This window comes from Lampris incognitus, chromosome 1 (genome assembly GCF_029633865.1).
Source record: "Lampris incognitus isolate fLamInc1 chromosome 1, fLamInc1.hap2, whole genome shotgun sequence".
NCBI classification, from domain to species: Eukaryota; Metazoa; Chordata; class Actinopteri; order Lampriformes; family Lampridae; genus Lampris; species Lampris incognitus.
The window spans coordinates 106,549,127-106,566,550 of NC_079211.1; the positions used below are offsets into that span (position 1 = coordinate 106,549,127).

The 17,424-nt window shown below is 44.0% G+C and overlaps 2 protein-coding genes across 2 annotated transcripts; one reads left to right on the forward strand and one right to left on the reverse strand.

The window, feature by feature from the left end:
• Window positions 1-518: 518 nt before the first annotated feature.
• Window positions 519-2,523, reverse strand: LOC130116068 (gamma-crystallin M2-like). The gene is made up of 3 exons (XM_056284038.1): window positions 2,377-2,523; window positions 1,490-1,732; window positions 519-797 (listed from the first exon to the last, which is right to left on the reverse strand). Exons 1-3 carry the CDS (start codon window positions 2,407-2,409, stop codon window positions 519-521), a joined length of 555 nt encoding a protein of 184 aa, XP_056140013.1. The 5' UTR covers window positions 2,410-2,523.
• A 1,116-nt stretch (window positions 2,524-3,639) lies between these two features.
• Window positions 3,640-16,223, forward strand: inpp5e (inositol polyphosphate-5-phosphatase E). Its single transcript, XM_056290194.1, has 11 exons — window positions 3,640-3,771; window positions 4,337-5,219; window positions 7,054-7,177; window positions 7,286-7,383; window positions 7,819-7,943; window positions 10,663-10,782; window positions 12,234-12,341; window positions 13,358-13,519; window positions 14,420-14,535; window positions 15,601-15,737; window positions 16,088-16,223. Exons 2-11 carry the CDS (start codon window positions 4,387-4,389, stop codon window positions 16,221-16,223), a joined length of 1,959 nt encoding a protein of 652 aa, XP_056146169.1. The 5' UTR covers window positions 3,640-3,771; window positions 4,337-4,386.
• Window positions 16,224-17,424: the final 1,201 nt, after the last annotated feature.

Consider the following 17,424-nt stretch of genomic DNA (forward strand, 5'->3'; position numbering starts at 1 on the left):
TGGAGCAGCGGAAACGCACGTGAACATGTCACGGAGAGCTCAAGGTTTGAACCCAAGACCCTCTCACTGTATGGCAACAGAGCTAACCACAAAAGCCACCATGACACTGTCCAGTGTTGCAATAAGCATACAACCAAATCCAAGCCAGGCTATTAAGCCAGGCTATTATCCAAGTCAGGCTATTAACTCTTAAATGTGTGTCATTATATGCCTGAATCCGATGAGGACAATGATCTGTCAGCAGTGGTAAACTAGAGCTTAGATGACTGGTTTTGCCTCTACAAGGCTTCCAGTCCGAAGCCCCAGACTGTCTGGGAATGGTGAATGATAGAATGTCAAAAAATACGGAAGAGGAGACCTTGAGTGAGGTAGATAACTCTCAAACGGCATTAGTCGAGCATTAGTCGAGGTAGAAAAGAACACGCATTCACTTTGAATTTTCTCTCGATAGTTAAAAACAGACATGAAGACAACGAGAAGGGTCAGGTGATGACAGTTTTATTCAGTGCAGAGACAGCCTAATAGCAGGAGTCCAGGATGCGCCTCATGCTCATGAACCTCATGCCGCTCATGCCGATGCTATTGAAGTTCCTGTACTCGCCGGGCCTCATGTACACCATCCTGCCCCTGTAGTTGGGCTGCTCGTACATCAGCCAGTGGCCCTCCAGCACATTGCAGGACAGGCAGTTGGACATGCGGAAGCGGTCCATGATGTTGTCACAGTCGTCCATCAGCTCAGACATCTGGCCGCTGAAGTTCTCCTTCTCGTAGATCCTCATCCTGTAGGATCCCCTGTGCTGTGGTCAGAAGAAACACAGCGTTATAGTTCACCATGAGCTTTAACTCAGTTTAGGTTCGTGTAAATTAGAAAGTAGTCAATGCTTCATTAACTTATGATATTATGATATACACACTAATGAATAATTATTCTATGATGTGTTGCTAAATACACCACCTCAGTGTGCTTCTACAATGAATAAGTTAATTCATTAATACATGGTTTTATAACCCTGGACTGGGGTGCAGAAGTGGAAGTATTGTAGTTCAGATGATCTAAATGTATCTAAGACCCCTAACCTTATCTAAGACTATCTTATTTTAAAGAAATCTTATTGAAAAGGGTGTGTTAAGCCCTCACTTATACCATTACAAGCTGAAACATGATGCTTAGAACTTAGAATATGTTATTTCAACTGCTTAATGTGTACAATATCAATAAACAAATAATAATGATTTAATATATTCCTAATTATATACACAACCTCAGGTTTCTACAATAATTAACTATTTAAAGTATCACTTTCTATAGTTATTAAAATCATAATGCTTTAGAATGATTTGTAAATATGACTAAAATATGATTTATCCCATTATCAATATCAATCTATTTATGTGGATATTGGATCATAAACCAGGCTGACTCTGTGCCTGACGGGGTCCCACCCAGAGATGCCCCCCCCCAGTGAATCCAGCAGAACTGCGTTCTTACCATGGGGATCATGCGGCAGGACCTGATGCAGTCGCTCATGCCCATCATGCTCATGTAGTCGGAGTACTCGCCCCTCCTCATGAAGTACTGCTTGCCCATGAAGTTGGTGCGGTCGTAGACCATGAAGCAGCCCCGCTCCACCCTGCAGGATTGACACCTGCTCAGGAAGGAGGACATGTCGGGACAGTCGCTGTTGCACTCATAGGAGCGGCCCTGGAAGTTCCTGTCCTCGTAGAAGATGATCTGAGAGAGAGAGAGAGAGAGAGAGAGAGAGAGAGAGAGAGAGAGAGAGAGTGAGCACACAACAGCTTTGGTAAGCATCTGTCCAGGCAGATAAGGATGTACACCTGTATGCTCAAGTATAAAGTATAAAATGACAGGTAATTTGATTGGTCATTTGACTTAAAAGGAGGAAGCAAAGGACTTCAGTGACATTCTATACTATTTGAACCAACGTTGCTTACATACTTGTCTCTTGTTGTATACACATTTAGATATACAGACTACTGCAAACACATATTTAAGTATAGATATTACCTTTAAAGTTTGGTATTATGTGTTAAGTGCCCCATATGAGCAAAACAGCAGGTCAAATTCCCAATAAGTAAAAACTTACTTGCCACAAAAAAGGTTCTAATTCAGATTCTAATAGCATATGAAACTAAATCTTTATTGTGTCACAGCACTGTAACACAGAATATTCCTGGTGTTTGGTGGGCCATTCCTGACCCCTATTGCTGAAAAAATGAATTTTGTCATGGATTTCTTGTCAAACACCTCCACCTCCCCACAGAGGGCCCCTCTGTACTCCAAACCCTGCTGTGTGTGTGTGTGTGTGTGTGTGTGAGAGAAGAAGCCCTGCTGGTGAAGAGAGAGAGAGCGTTTACCTTGCTCATCATGTTCATTCCAGTAGAGGTCATTTTTGCTGGTCAGTAAGCTGCTGGTGCTGCTGGTGTTTCTGCTGGTGGTGGTGCTGCTGCTGCTCTTGCCCCTGAGCTAAACTGTGCCCTCTACCTGGTTAACCCTTTCCTTTTATACCTGACTGGCCGACTGGCCCATTGTCAAAAGCCCCTGAGCCAGCAACAAGCCATAGAAATACACAGAGCACCGTTGGCTTGTCCCACATTTTCAGGGGCCCCGGCTGCCTCAAAAGTCCTTTCAGCTGCCGTTTCTCATGCAACACAAAGCCTGCTTTGAAAGGGTTAACAATCGACTGTCACACCTTCACATTGTTCATTCAGTGCGACACACACCTGTATGTAAGCAACAATCTTTTTATATGTTTTTAGGTATACTTGTTTAATAACACGCCATTGGTAAATTGGCCAAACTTGGTGCATTGTGGTATCAGTAAAGTTTACCTATCTCTCTTTATCGGTCTGTCTATCGATCTATCTATCGATCTATCTATCTATGCATGCCATAATATAAAATGTAACATGAGATGGGTCAGCTTGAGATGAAATTACTCAGATTTACATACATTTTACAACTTTCATTTCGAAGGAAAGAAATGTCGTTCTTTTACAATGCCATGTTCAACATAGCAACTCAATTAAGGCATCCTATGATAAGTGTTAGAAGTTCTACTCATCATTGGTTTTCCTCATTCTTGCATAACATTACTGATGGGCACTAATAATACTAAATGTGTACAAAACAACCCCAAGGAACCCTCTGTACGAATCTGGAAGTGACCAGTTTCCCCTGATCATGTTACACACACACACACACACACACACACACACACACACACACACACACACACACACACACACACACAAGGAAAGTAAGGTAAGTTGTATGAGCAACTTCATTACAAATACATGTATGATAATGAATACACAATTATCTCAATACAAGTCAAGTCTGTATCATCCATCCATTATCCAAACCGCTTATCCTTCCTCCCCGCGACCCTGAGAGCAGGATAAACGGTTTGGATTTACTTAACTAAATATTTAAGTTATACGTTGGAAAACAATGTGGGAGTTTTATAACTACACATTGTAAGACTACACTTGTGAGGGGGCGATGAGGTTTTAATTGAGTTGTAGCAAGCTTTTAACACATGAAGGCGCTGTGGTACAGCTCGTCCTCCCCGACTTGCCTCTCTTGGTAACAAAAACGATGTTGTCAAACGTTGCTAAGGAAGTTGCTGCACATCGTGCTAACGAGAGACTGTGGCTAAACAACAGCCAACATGGAAATAACGAAATAGCTGGTTAACTGTGATGGTTACCTCTCACTGTTCATCCGCTGTGGGCTAGGCTAAGTGAGCGGTATGGCGACCTGATACAATTTTAATGCATACTTTAGTTGTTATTAGTCAACACGATCGTGCTAACGTTAGCGGCTTGCTAACTTTGCTTGCAGTCTACGTTAGCCAAGCTAGCCTGTAGATCGGCTGGCTTTCAGTTAATAGTCACGCTAAATGTCCTTAACGATAGATTTATAGTTAGCTAGCTAACCGTGTTAATGGCAAGGATATTTTCCCGAAAAAAAAATGAACGTAACGTTAATATTTGAAACTATTAGTTGAAGTGGGAGGCTCGTAATTTCAGCTGCGATTCATTTTAGCTTTGGGCACGCCGGGCCCCCAACATACGCTAGCTAACTTTAATCTAATCAGAAATCAGTCAGGTAGTCTGGTAACAAATAATGTGTCGGATAGTAGACGCGATAACTGTCGTGCTTACATCTCATGAAGCAACCCGTTATTCATTCTCATCGAGCGAGCTACCAGCTCGCCAAGACGGTTGACTCAAATATTCAGCCAAGCTCCTTTTCGGACCAGCTTTTGAACGAGTCAAATTCTAACACCAGCTTTGTCTTCCGGTATCTTAGTGTGGTATGGACTCCTGCTGATCATCCCAGGTCTTGAACATGAGGTGAAGATGACCGAGAATGGAGAAGACAGCCGTCCCGGTCAGGCGTCTGGGACTCTTCAAGGAAGAGTTTCTGGTAAAGTTGATCAACCAGTTGTTAGTGACAGCAGGCCATTCAAAGGCCCATTAGCAGACCCCAAAAACTACAAGGATCTCAACGATGCTCTCAGATCCCCCCATGTTTCCGGAGACTCAGAGGGCAAAATCAGTCCTTACCAGCCTAGCCCGCCATCATTACCTCGGCTGTCAAAGATGGGGAAGAATAGTTCAATGGATGAATCTGTGAGATGCAGGAGGCTAAGAAACAGCCAGGAGAGTTTGAGCGACCCGACTGAGACCGGCTCTTCTACAGACTCCCTTAAGGAGAACGGTGGAATTCCGACAACAGGTGGGTTCAATCTCAGCAGTGCTGCAACCTTCAGGAATAGCCAGGACTCCTCTGTGGGACCCCTCACTGCTCCCCCCACAGGGTCTCCTGCCTCCCGAAGCAGAGGTCACAGTCTCTCTGAGTGCGAATGGAGGCCTGACCAGCAGCACACCAACCACCCTGAACAGCGGGCGAGGTCCTCCAAGGTACGGCTGTCCCCTGTGCAACCCTCAGGGCCGCTGCCTGCGCTGGATAAAAAATTTGCATCAGCCACCTTAAGGGCAGCTAATCGGATTGACAGGGATTGTGTGGATTATGGGAGATGGGCCAGAGGTGGCAATGGGGAGAGGCTGCACAGGAACCTGAGCGACAGCCAGCTCCTGGAAAACATGGTGTTGGACAGCACCTCCGTCAACTCTATGAAGTCCACGTTCAGCGTACTCAACCCCATCAGACCCCAGGATGTGAGAAACAGGTACAGTCATCTCAGGAGGGAGTCATCTGTATTAGGTATATGTGGTGTCATTCCCTGTGAAACTTTTTTTTCTGATGTCAACTCATACCAGTGTAAGAGTAGAAGTCTTTAGAAGTCTTGGAAGTCTTTCCTGGCTAGTTTAATTCCTAAATCACATCTTTTATATCCCCTTTCCACCAACGTGAACCTAGTTCTAGCTCTGAGCTGGTGCTTGTGCCGGTTTGCAGTTGGTTCAACTTGTGAACCTTCTAATAACTGGTTTGTTTTTTCATGGGCTGGCTAGAGAGCCACGTCATTATGTCACTGTATATGTCTGTATACGTCTCTTAAGATGAGGTGAAAAATCAACTGTGTGGATTTTGAATTTTTTACAAATTTGCTTATGCTCCTTCATCATTAAATTCATGTCTGAGAATTTTTGAGGTGACAAACTGCAGATTTCAAATATTGACAGTTTTACGAAAATTGATTGCGAATCAAAAATTTGCTCCAACGTTTTTGGAGTTGAGAAGCTCCACAAACTGGCAAGTTTTTTTAAATGTGGAAAAATGAATGCGGGGTTTCAAATTCACTCTGTCAATGTCGATCAAATAAAGTATGTGCTGATAAAAACGTTTGATTCCTATCAAACTTTGATTTGAGACGTCATTACTGAGTGTTCAGGTGTGCATGCATTATTCAGCTGGACTGATTTGTTGCTGCTGAGTAATGGATCCCCTATTGGTCTTGCTGGTCATGATAATCCTGCCCCAGCCCCTGACGTAAGTGGTTCTTTCAGTAGCAAAGCAAAAAAAAAAAAAAAAAAAAAAGACCAGCAAGAGTAGGTACCGCTCTAGAACCAATTATCCTGGCTGAGAGCCGGTTCTTTGGCTTGTTGAAATGCGAAGAACTGGTTCGGAATTAGGTACCGGCTCCGAACCAGCCCTTGAACTGCCTTGGTAGAAAAGGGGTATTAGTCAGAGACTGGGCCACCCTAGATTTAGATATGTGTGTGCATTTCCTCTAGTGCAGATATTCACTCATACAGAAAGATGTTTGGCACAATTTGTTCGACATACACCACTTTGTCAGGCTGAGGTCTGTCTCGGGTTTCCACCACAGGTTATTATTTTCATTCAGAGTAACTGCTTAGGAGCAAGTATCTAATAAAAATAGTAGTTCAGGTCCATCTGACTGATCCTGCAAAATGTGCAGACACCACAATCTGAACCTTCTGAGTCTTCTACCTATAGGAGTGGTGGTCCCACGGTGTGGGCAGGGCTAATTAGCATAGCGCTACTGTTGCTAGCATGGAAGTGAATGAATGTTAGTAATATTGGCTGGAGGTCTCTCTCTTCCAGAGGCTTCAGAAGGCTAGCTTTGGGTGTGTGTGCCACTTTCTCTCCTGTCAGAGAGAAGGGGAAGGTGGGGGATTGAAGGGGGGATTAACCAGGGATCAGGGAAGATGCTTGTTCAGCACAGCTTTTGACAGCAGTTCGGGGAGATGGGATGGCTCTGTGTACACAAGCAGCCCTATCTTGGGGATAGGCTCAAGCAATCAAGGGATCTTTTTTCCCTCTTGAAACAGTCAATGTAAAATCCTCAAGCAACAGCCTCATTCTCTCAAGTCAAGTTTGTTTGTGTAAACCCTCTCTTGTCAACAGCCCAATTCTGATTTAGTTTAATGCTAGATCCGGTCAAGGGAAATAAGCTGAAATGTTGAAACTGCTTCCCAAGGTAAGGATCTGTCTATCTTCTGGGATTGAGTGAAAACAAAGTAAGACAGTAATGCCATGGTGTTGTAAAGCAAACTTGTGTTATTTTGCAATCCATTGCGCTCTGTTGCTCTTTTAAGGAGCTTTCTGGAGGGCAGTGTACTGGGAAACGGGGCTCTACTGGGTGCTGAAGAACTGGACCGCTACTTCCCTGACAGAAGGGTGGGCATCTACATAGCCACCTGGAACATGCAGGGGGAGAAGGTAGTGGGGCTTAGCTCTATGCCATCCTACACAGCACTACACCAGGGAGGCATGGTTAAGGCCTCCCAGGCTGCATTTCTGTTCTAACCATGTTACTTTAATTTCCAGGTGATTCCAACTAACTTAGATGATCTACTACTTCCAACGGACTCGGAATTTGCTCAAGACTTTTACATTATCGGCGTCCAGGAGGGCTGTCCTGACAGGTGTGGAATATAAACATGACAACATTGTTTGATAGTGACATTGAATTAATGAGGTTGAGTTTTAGTACACTCTAGGCATGTATAGATGAATTATTATAGTTACCGGCTCTGTACATATTCATGTTATGTTTACTTATTGGTGTATGTCTATGTCTCCTACAATTGTAATACTCAATATTTAAGAACTGTACAGTAGAGTCCCAATACATGCAGATATTACCCTTTTTCTTTATCACTTGCTTTTTTGCCCTCTCTACTAATTCCTTACCTAGGTATCTCTGTAATGGATAATGTTAATAATAATATGAATAATTGATAATAACTGATAATGTTAGATCTACATTTTTTTCTATTTTAAAATGATGTGTTCATGCCCTTGTGTCTTAATAATCCCATACACGTGTGTGCATATACGTGTGTGTGTTTTGTGTGCAGGAGGGAGTGGGAGATACGTCTCCAGGAGACTCTTGGCCCATACTATGTCATGCTATATGCAGCGTGTCACGGCGTTCTGTATCTTGCCGTCTTCGTCAGAAGGGACCTTATATGGTTCTGCTCAGGTCAGTCCTGTTTAGCCACAGTTACACAGACCAAAGAAATCGATGGGATGCTGATATTCACACAGCTGTGTCCTTGGCCCTACACATTTTGTACTGATCCACATTGCTATAAAGTCAGTTGAATGTTCAGTTTTGACACAATTGGCTCTATCTTACACCCGATACAAAGTGGCGCCAAGCGCAGCACAAGTGTCTGCTGGTTTCAGACCAACGCAGTTGTCATTTTCACATCCAGCACCCTCGTTGTTGAAATAGCAAATGTACTTGCGCCCATCTGAGCACCCATGGGTGTGTTGGTCTTAAAATGAGGTGTCAGGCGCATTGGTGGGGCACTGCATTGCAGGCAGTGGAAAGCGATTGTGCAACTGACCAACAAAAACCTGGTCTTAAGTCAGTGGTGCAGTATTTTATGTTATTTTCCATAAAAATAAGGGGGAGCTACTACCGCTGGCCATTAACAACCAGGCGGTAGAGAGAGTGGATCATTTCAAATTCCTTGGACTACAATGTCCTCCTCCCTGAAATCGGAAGACAACTTCACCACCATCCAGACAACGCTCACCAAAGACTATTCTTTCTAAGGCAGCTTGTGACATTTGGTGTGTCAAGGGTTGCAATGTTACAGTTCTACAGAGCTGTAATATAAAGTGTGCTCACTTTTTCAGTAACCGTATGGTATGGTAACTGTACAGCCCATAAAAAAAAAACCTGTTAGACAGTCATGTGTGCAGCTTCAAAAATAATTCGCTGTGAACGCCCTTCCATTTCTGAATTATACTATATTCACATTCAGCGGAAAGATTTTAAAACTTTAAAGGACTCTTCACACCCGGCCAACCCCCTATTCAATTATCTCCCTTCAGGTAAAAGACTCCACAGTATCAAGACCAGAACATCTCGCTTCCACAATATCACTTACCCTGCAGCAATCCACATCCTACATGCTTCTCTGATTGTACAAGTATAGTCTGCTTAAGAACATGCACTTTAATTTGTCATTTTGAGCACATGGGACATATGGTTACATTAACTGAATTATAATTGTAACAGTATGTTTTTGTGGACACTCCTTGTATGTATTGTGAGGTTATACACCTATCAGCCAAAACATTTAAACCCGTTAAGTGAATAACATGGCACCTCACAAGGGGTGGGATGTATTATGCAGCAAGTGAACAGTGAGTTGTTGAAGTTGATGTGTTGCAAGCAGGAAAAATGGACAAGCGTAATGATCTGAGCGACTTTGACCAGGGCCAAATTGTAATGGCTAGACACCTGGGTCAGAGCATCTCGAAAACGGTAAGTCTTGTGGGGTGTTCCCGGTATGCAGTGGTCAATACCTACCAAAAGTGGTCCAAGGAAGGACAACCGATAAACCGGTGACAGGATCATGGGCATCCAAGGCTCATTGATGCTCATGCGGCGCGAAGGATAGCCTGTCTGGTCCGATCCCACAGAAGGGCAACTGTAGCTCAAATTGCTGAAAAAGTTCATGCTGACTATGATTGACAGGTGTCACAACACACAGTACATCGTAGCTTGCTGCGTATAGGGCTATATAGCCGCAGACCGGTTAGAGTGCCCATGATGACCTCTGTTCACCACTGAAAGTGCCTACAATGGGCATGTGAGCATCAGAACTGCACCATGGAGCAATGGAAGAAGCTGGCCTGGTCTGATGTATCACATTTTCCTTTACATCATGTGGACGGCCAGGTGGGTTTGCGTTGTGGCACCAGGATGCGCTATGGGAAGAAGGCGAGTTTGCGAAGGTAGTGTGATGCTCTGGGCACTGTTCTGCTGGAAAAACTTGGGTCCTGGCATTCATGTGCGCATTACTTCGACATGTACCACCTACCTAAACATTGTTGAAGACCAAGTACACCCCTTCATGGCAGCAGTATTCCCTGATGGCAGTGGGCTCAGGTGGTTTTAATGTTTTGGCTGACCGGTGTATGTTTACTGTAGTTATCTTTGAGCACACTGAAACAAATTCCACATCAACTGGCAGGTTGATATGGCAGTAAATTATTAAATCTTGACTCATTCTGCTTGTGTGTGCTTTCACTTCGTGCACGAGCAGATCTATTTCCTCAGCAGAGAAGCATTCTTTCCTGCTGCTTGGCAAATCTGCTGCTGAAATAGCAGTCCGCCAACGGTGCAAGTGCACCTGGCTTTTAAAGGGAATGGGAGATGACGCTCTAAATTATTTCACGTTATGCCCAAAAAACACCTATGATTTATCAAGAGACTAAGTACAACCCCTTGAACCATGCGCCTTACTTTGTGCTCAGATTATCCACTGTTAAACTAGCAAAAGTGGATTTGAACATGCCGTAAATGCAGTTACACCATGCACTTTAGACTGTGTGCTTAGATTGTTAAACTATGGCCCCTTGTTTTTATGCGTCTCGTCCGGGGTTCATTGATTACAGCATGTTTTTCTCAGAGAAAAACAAATTACAATGCAGGAAGATGAGTAGGACAATGTTCTATGGTAATAAATTAAAAATACCAACCGCATGTGCTCATCCATAACTAGCATAAAAGTATTTTTCGGAACATGTGAATATCCAGATATAAGCTGTTATCACATTTAAGGGCCAAAGCACAACAGAAGAAAAGCCACTGACTGTCTTATCCACTCTGAGCCTGTCAGTTACATGTGTAAATAAACTAGCGAGCTAGGCTGTGATGTGTGTTCTTTATTCCCACACAGAGGTGGAGCATGCCACAGTCACAACCAGGATAATCTCCCAGATAAAGACCAAAGGGGCTGTGGGAATTGGCTTTACCTTTTTTGGCACTTCCTTCCTCTTCATCACATCCCACTTTACCTGTGAGTGTGATAGCAAGCTTTTGAAAAGTCAAAAATTCAATTGTGAATCAAGTGTGTAACTATTCGCTGTTTTTAAGTGATTAAACGGTTTCCACGTGTGCAGCATGACATTGTCAAAAACACACTAGCGATGAACAAAGAAAATTTGCCAGGATTTACTTGCCATTGGAGGAGTTTGAAAATTCTGATTTCACTGCCCTGTATTACATGAACTCTTTACTGACATGAAAACCTTTCCACCATATGCAAGTGTAAATGTTATTTCAGTATTGTGTTTGTTTTGATACTATCTGTGCATTTCCATTCAGCTTTTATTATTCATAGCTTCAAAATCTGCATTACAGTGCCCCCCCCCCGTTTTTTTCCTCCCCAATTGTATCCTGCCAATTACACCACTCTTACTGAACCGTCCCGGTTGCTGCTCCACCCCGTCTGCTGTTCCGGGGAGGGCTGCAGACTACCACATGCCTCCTCCGATACATGTGGAGTCGCCAGCCGTTTCTTTTCACCTGACAGTGAGGAGTTTCACCAGGGGGACGTAGCGCATAGGAGGATCATGCTATTCCCCCCAGTTCCCTCTCCCCCCTGAACAGGTGCCCTGACTAACCAGAGGAGACGCTAGCGACCAGGACACATACCCACATCTGGCTTCCCACCCGCAGACACGGCCAATTGTGTCTGTAGGGATGCCCGACCAAGCTGGAAGTAACACGGGGATTCAACCCGGCGATCCCCGTGTTGGTAGCCAACGGAATAGACTGCCACGCTACCTGGACACTGTGCATTACAGTATTTTAATGGAAACACAGCTACTGTGTCCTGAACGGGAGTCATTCTCAGTACTATAGAGGTCTGTCGAAAGGTGTTTGGAGAAAGGTTGCCAATAGTTACAAGGGACATGCTGCCACGTGTCTAGGCTTATCAGTATGAGACATTGTAACTCTGAAGCCTCATCTTCCCAAAACAAAATGTCAAACCGGTACAAAGAAAACATCTCCTATGTGTGCTGGTGTGCTGCTGGTGGAGTGTTCAGACTGGTGTCTTGTGTAGAATGTATTTGTAAGAAGTTGGGAATATGGGGATGATTTTGGTTGGCTCTAGGGGGCAATCCAGGATTGGTTCTAGTAGTTTTTACTGTAGTTTTTATAGGCTAAGATTGGTTCTTACATTGATGGTTATGTTGTATATTGTGTTGGAAGTGTACTGTTGTGGATACGAAACTATAATACGGCGGTTGTGGTTTCCCCTGGTAATGACTGGTAAACACAGTCCAGACATGCTGCAATAGGCCACTCTTGGTAATTTCATTCTCTATTGCAACTTTTTATAAAGTTGCAATAGAGAATGAAACTGACCATTCACACAGTGTCAGTACAACCATATGAAAGTTGTGTTCAGAAGCAGCACCGGTGGCGCCCGTTGATTCTAACATTACTCTGTTTCTATTCTAGCTGGTGATGCCAAAATTTATGAGAGGATTCTAGATTACAACAAGATCATTGAAGCCCTGGCTCTACCCAAAGGCCTTCCTGACACCAACCCTTACCGCTCCACAGCCTGTAAGTGTGCCTGCCCTCGAGGCTGGCGGTCCCACTAACAGAAGAACAGCACCCACAGCTCAAATAACAGATTGCAGGGTCGAAACGGATTGAGTTGTTTCCTCAGGGTAACGTTACGGTTTAACGTTATCTATTTACTCTAATGTCTATAATTTGAGACTCATGGGTAATGTTGCCTTTTTCATTTAACACAAATGTTTAATACCTGCTGCCATTTACAGAGATATTTTTCTGTTTTATTATTATCATGTGTGCATGTGTATATCATGTGTGTGTATATATGTGCATGTATATACATACATACATGTGGGTATATATGTATGTGTGTGTGTGTATAAAAATAAGTAGGTGTGAATGTCTGTGTGTGGGCCCTGTGATGGCCTGGTGGCCTGTCCAGGGTGTCTCCCCACCTGCCGCCTAATGACTAATGGGATAGGCTCCAGTATCCCTGTGACCCTGAGAGCAGGATAAGCGGTTTGGATAATGGATGGAATGAGTGAATGAATGGTTGAGTATACTTTTTCAGTTTGTTTTCTACAGCAAGCCCTGTTCTAGTGTTTTGGTCCCTGATCAGTTCCCCTGTGGGGTGTAGCCATAACACATATTGTTATTGTGTTACACTTTTATCTAACCTCTATTTCTATATTCTACTGAAATACGTTTTTTTTAGTAATCTGAGTGAAATGAAAGTAAATTACCCTCTTTTTTTGTTCATATATTTCACCTGTGCTGCTGTAGGTGTTCGTTGCTGTGGCAGCCCACCATTGTCAAATGAATGTAGAGGAAATATGAGCGTGTCCTTGTGACCGATCTTGAGTCCCTGTCAGACGCTGGCACCCAGTAGGATTAAAGTACCTGAACATTACATACTGAATGAAAACATGGCCAGTTCCATTTTACCTTTCCTGTATTTATCTTAAAAATTTGTGAAGCTGCAGGGTTAAGTTTTAGTCCCTAAAAACAACTGACTGTCTGTCTTTTATTTTAACACCAAAGTCCTGTATTCACTCCCTCAGCTGATGTCACCACGAGGTTTGATGAGGTTTTCTGGTTTGGGGACTTCAACTTCCGGCTGAGTAGAGGCCGGCAGGGCGTGGAGACCATCATGAAGCAGACTGTAGGTGACGATATGAGCCCCCTACTGCAACATGACCAGCTTTCCAAGGAGATGAAGGATGGTCAGTGTCCCATAGTCTTCATGAAATAACAACCATGCTCAGGCTGTGAAGTTAGAATGTAGTCAGGACTGTACTCCCTGCATATGTGTACATTTCCATTTTTTTGGATTTCCCCCCCCCAATTTTATCCGGCCAATTACCCCACTCTTCCGAGCCATCCTGGTTGCTGCTCCACCCCTTCTGGCGAACTGGGGAGGGCTGCAGGCTACCACATATCTCCTCCGATACATGTGGAGTCGCCAGCCGCTCCTTTTCACCTGACAGTGAGGGGTTTCACCAGGGGGACGTAGCGTGTAGGAGGATCACGCTATCCCCCCCCGCCCGACCAACCAACCAACCAGAGGAGGCGCTAGTGCAACGACCAGGACACATACCCACATCCGGCTTCCCACCTGCAGACACGGCAAATTGTGTCTATAGAGACGCCTGACCAAGCCGGAGGTAACACGGGGATTCGAACTGGTGATCCCCGTGTTGGTAGGCAACAGAATAGACTGCTGCGCTACCCGGACGCCGTGTGTACATTTCTAAATATGTATCACATCAGTACAACATTTTCATGTGCACTCGTGTACTGAAAATACTTGAACACCCCGTTCAAGTGTAACTCTGCTGTATTGTAGAGGCCCACCAATAGCAGATTTTTAATATGAACTACCTAGAAGTTATCCACTATTCTTCCTGTTTCCTCTCCTCCCATTGCCTTCCCTTGATACTTAGCACCTCAGGTTTTATGCTTTCTACGTGAGCAACACACCAAGTCACACTTCTTTAATGTGCAAACTTATCTGGCTCACAAAAACAGATTCTGAGTATGAAGAGAAGACGATCTTTGGTGTAGATTGGTTGCAGCGTGCTGTTGATTTTCAACCCTGTGCGTGTGTCTCGCTTCCTCCGCAGGTTCAATCTTCAAAGGTTTCCAGGAGGCACCCATTCATTTCTTCCCTACGTACAAGTTTGACCTCGGCTGCGATATCTACGACACTACTTCCAAGCAGAGGACCCCTTCATACACAGTAAGGCGTCGCTTTCTCTCTGTCACCAGTCTCTGGGAAACCACACAGACACTTTTTGTTTGTACTGGTTTGACCTACACCAGCAAATGTCACTTAGAGTACATGAGACAAACTATTTGAGAAGCCATGCTGTGGTAGTTTTTCTTCTTGCGTTTCACTTGATGTCTATTGATCTATCGTCATCAGCTTGCAGTGAATTCAGAAGCATGGATTAAAGAAATCCCCTAAAAACGTTTTATTTACACACAGATTAAGGATATCGTTTGAGAAAATCGGTTGCTCTCTGTCTGCTGCTGCTGTTTGTATGCAAACACAGTCAAAGTTGTGCAACAGTCAAACGTGTCCTCTGAAGAGCACTTTTCCATTTTCTCTGTATCCTGTTAGAAAGTAATATCAGAGGTTATTCTAACAGACTCAAAAACAAATATTTCCTGACATATTTGTTTCTCGTCGTGGTGTCATTTTAAAATAAATCATCATTTGCTTGTACTGGTTCCATGGTTATGATATATTTTTAGTACAAGAGTACAACTTGTGAGAGCAGAAATACAAGTAATGTACTGCCTTACTCATGTTGTCCTTATATTCGTCAACTGAGGTTTCTCTGCTTATGATGAACGAGTGAATGAGTTCAGTTTAATTCACGCTAGTGTAGCTCAGAAGCTCAGTAGTGTGAAACCACTTTTTCTCTGACTGCAGTTGTGTCTTTCATCCCAACATGATGGTCGGGGTCTGATTCTGAAGATCACTTTGCTGTATGCCCACACCTGGTCCTGGACACATTTATTTCAAACTGTGTAGTTAATTTAATGCCCCCCCACACACTTTTTATCACTTTACATTAGACTTCAAAGCGCTACACAGTTCCAGTTTCATCATCAGCCTGACCTCTGACCTCTTCCATATCTGTTATGGGTGATCCAAAACTGCTGTGAACGAAATCACATTTAAAAAAAAAATATGCATCACAATTTGAATAATATATCCAGGTGTCATGGCACTGTTACTTCTACATAAACTCTCATTGGAAGCCACAGGTTCAATAGTCTCTCTCTGTGCCCACAGGACAGGATCCTGTTCAGAAACCGGCAGGTTGATGACATCAGGGTGGTCAAGTACACCAGCTGTCCCTCCATCAAGTCCTCCGACCACCGGCCGGTCATCGGTGTGTTCCAGGTCAAGCTGAGGCCCGGGAGGGACAAGTGAGTCACGTCACCTCACAGCAACCTGGAAAAAAACCAGACATAAAATACAAACATGCTTTGAAATTCACTCTCACTCACACTGAGCACGGTTTGATTTGATGTCGTCTTTAACTGGAGGTTTTACGAGTTTTGTTACCTGCGTTAAGGTCTCAACTTTTGTTTGTGTGTGTGTGTGTGTGTGTGTGTGTGTGTGTGTGTGTGTGTGTGTGTGTGTGTGTGTGTGTGTGTGTATGTGTGTGTATATCTGTTCATGTGGGTGTTGGTGTGTCTGCCTATGTTCGTGCATGTACGTGTGCATATGATAATGTATGCATTTATCTCTGTGTGTGTATGTGCTTGCATATCAGTATTCCGCTTGGCGCGGGGCAATTTGACCGCACCCTGTACCTGGAGGGCATCAAGAGGAGGATCAGCAGGGAGCTGAAGAGGAGGGAGGCCATGAAGAACCAAAGCAGCAGCAGCACCATCTGCTCCGTCTCTTGAGGCTCAGACTGGACTTGTTCCGGACCAGACTGGATCGAAACATCCAGGAAGGTGTAACGAACCCCCTACCCCAACCAGGAAGAGACCAAAAGGGGCATGGGCAGGTGTTGTTTTACCAACACAGGAGCCCAGTACTGTTCTCGGTGACTGAGTAGTGAGTGCCCTCTATTGGGCATCATGGGGAACTGCATGTGCGTCTCTTGGTGAAATGGGGTAAGAGGGTGGTAGCTGTCTGCTGTCGAGGGCAGGGACCTCGAGAGCAGACACGGAAAGACAGAGGTCTACAGACACAGCAGTCTGGGGTTTATTTCCAAAGCCCCGTCAGTACAAACAGGACCTGCTGTCATGGCTTTCTTTCCAGTCACATGCTGCGATGTGAACTGTTCAGACTACCAAGGCTCTGTGCAATTCTTCTTTTTCTAACGTTCTTAATATATTAAACAAGCAAGGTTAACTGGTGGACCATAATGTAACATTTAACCTTTTTTTATTATTCACTGTACATCAAGTGTTGAAATGCCTTGTGAGCTTCATCTGTGATGGAACAGCGTGCCAGTCAGTGTCGTTAAGTCCCGATGACATCATCGGCCTTTCTTATGCCAACGGGTGGGTTTCATACTTTCCGTTTATCCTAGCCGAACGCCGAGCAGGAGGGTTTCCACGTGACCAGAGTTGGGAGCTTCGAAACCATTATGAAAATCAGGAACTATTATGTGGTCTTGAAGCCTTTCAGTCCAAAACAAAACTTATTGTCTACAACTAACAAAGTTACTACAGTGGAACTAAAAGACATGGATTACTGTTTGTTATATGGTATCTTCTTACAAAATACTTCTAACTTGACATACTTTATCAGTATGAGGTAATAATGAGCTAAGTGAGAAAATGCCACAAGGGGAAGTAAAGAAAAAAGTAACACTTGTTCAAGGATGTAATATGTCCGCTGAGGAATGAACTCGCAGTCGCCAACCCGTCTTGCCCCCTGGTTTTATGGTCGCAAGTGTTTTCGAAAATGTCCAGTTCTGTGTTTTGGAGTGAAACCCCTTGTATATCTAAAACATGGTTAACAGAGAGCTATCGAGATATGACCCGTACCTATGTATACCAAAATATACTACTTCAGTACTGTACACTTCTGTCAACTATCAGGGAGAAATGATGGATGTAAAATGAGATGACACTTGAATGCCTTATGCGGGGA

What these genes read in the sequence shown, in the direction of transcription:
- LOC130116068 (XM_056284038.1), bottom strand. Translation starts at nt 2,409, where the DNA reads ATGACCTCTACTGGAATGAACATGATGAGCAAG. An exon ending in GAATGAACATGATGAGCAAG is followed by an intron (nt 1,733 to 2,376) that starts GTAAACGCTCTC and finishes TCTCTCTCTCAG; the next exon opens with ATCATCTTCTACGAGGACAG. An exon ending in CCTGCCGCATGATCCCCATG is followed by an intron (nt 798 to 1,489) that starts GTAAGAACGCAG and finishes TTCTGACCACAG; the next exon opens with CACAGGGGATCCTACAGGAT.
- inpp5e (XM_056290194.1), top strand. Translation starts at nt 4,387, where the DNA reads ATGACCGAGAATGGAGAAGACAGCCGTCCCGGTCAGGCGTCTGGGACT. An exon ending in CAGGAGGGCTGTCCTGACAG is followed by an intron (nt 7,384 to 7,818) that starts GTGTGGAATATA and finishes TTTTGTGTGCAG; the next exon opens with GAGGGAGTGGGAGATACGTC. An exon ending in CCCTTACCGCTCCACAGCCT is followed by an intron (nt 12,342 to 13,357) that starts GTAAGTGTGCCT and finishes TCACTCCCTCAG; the next exon opens with CTGATGTCACCACGAGGTTT.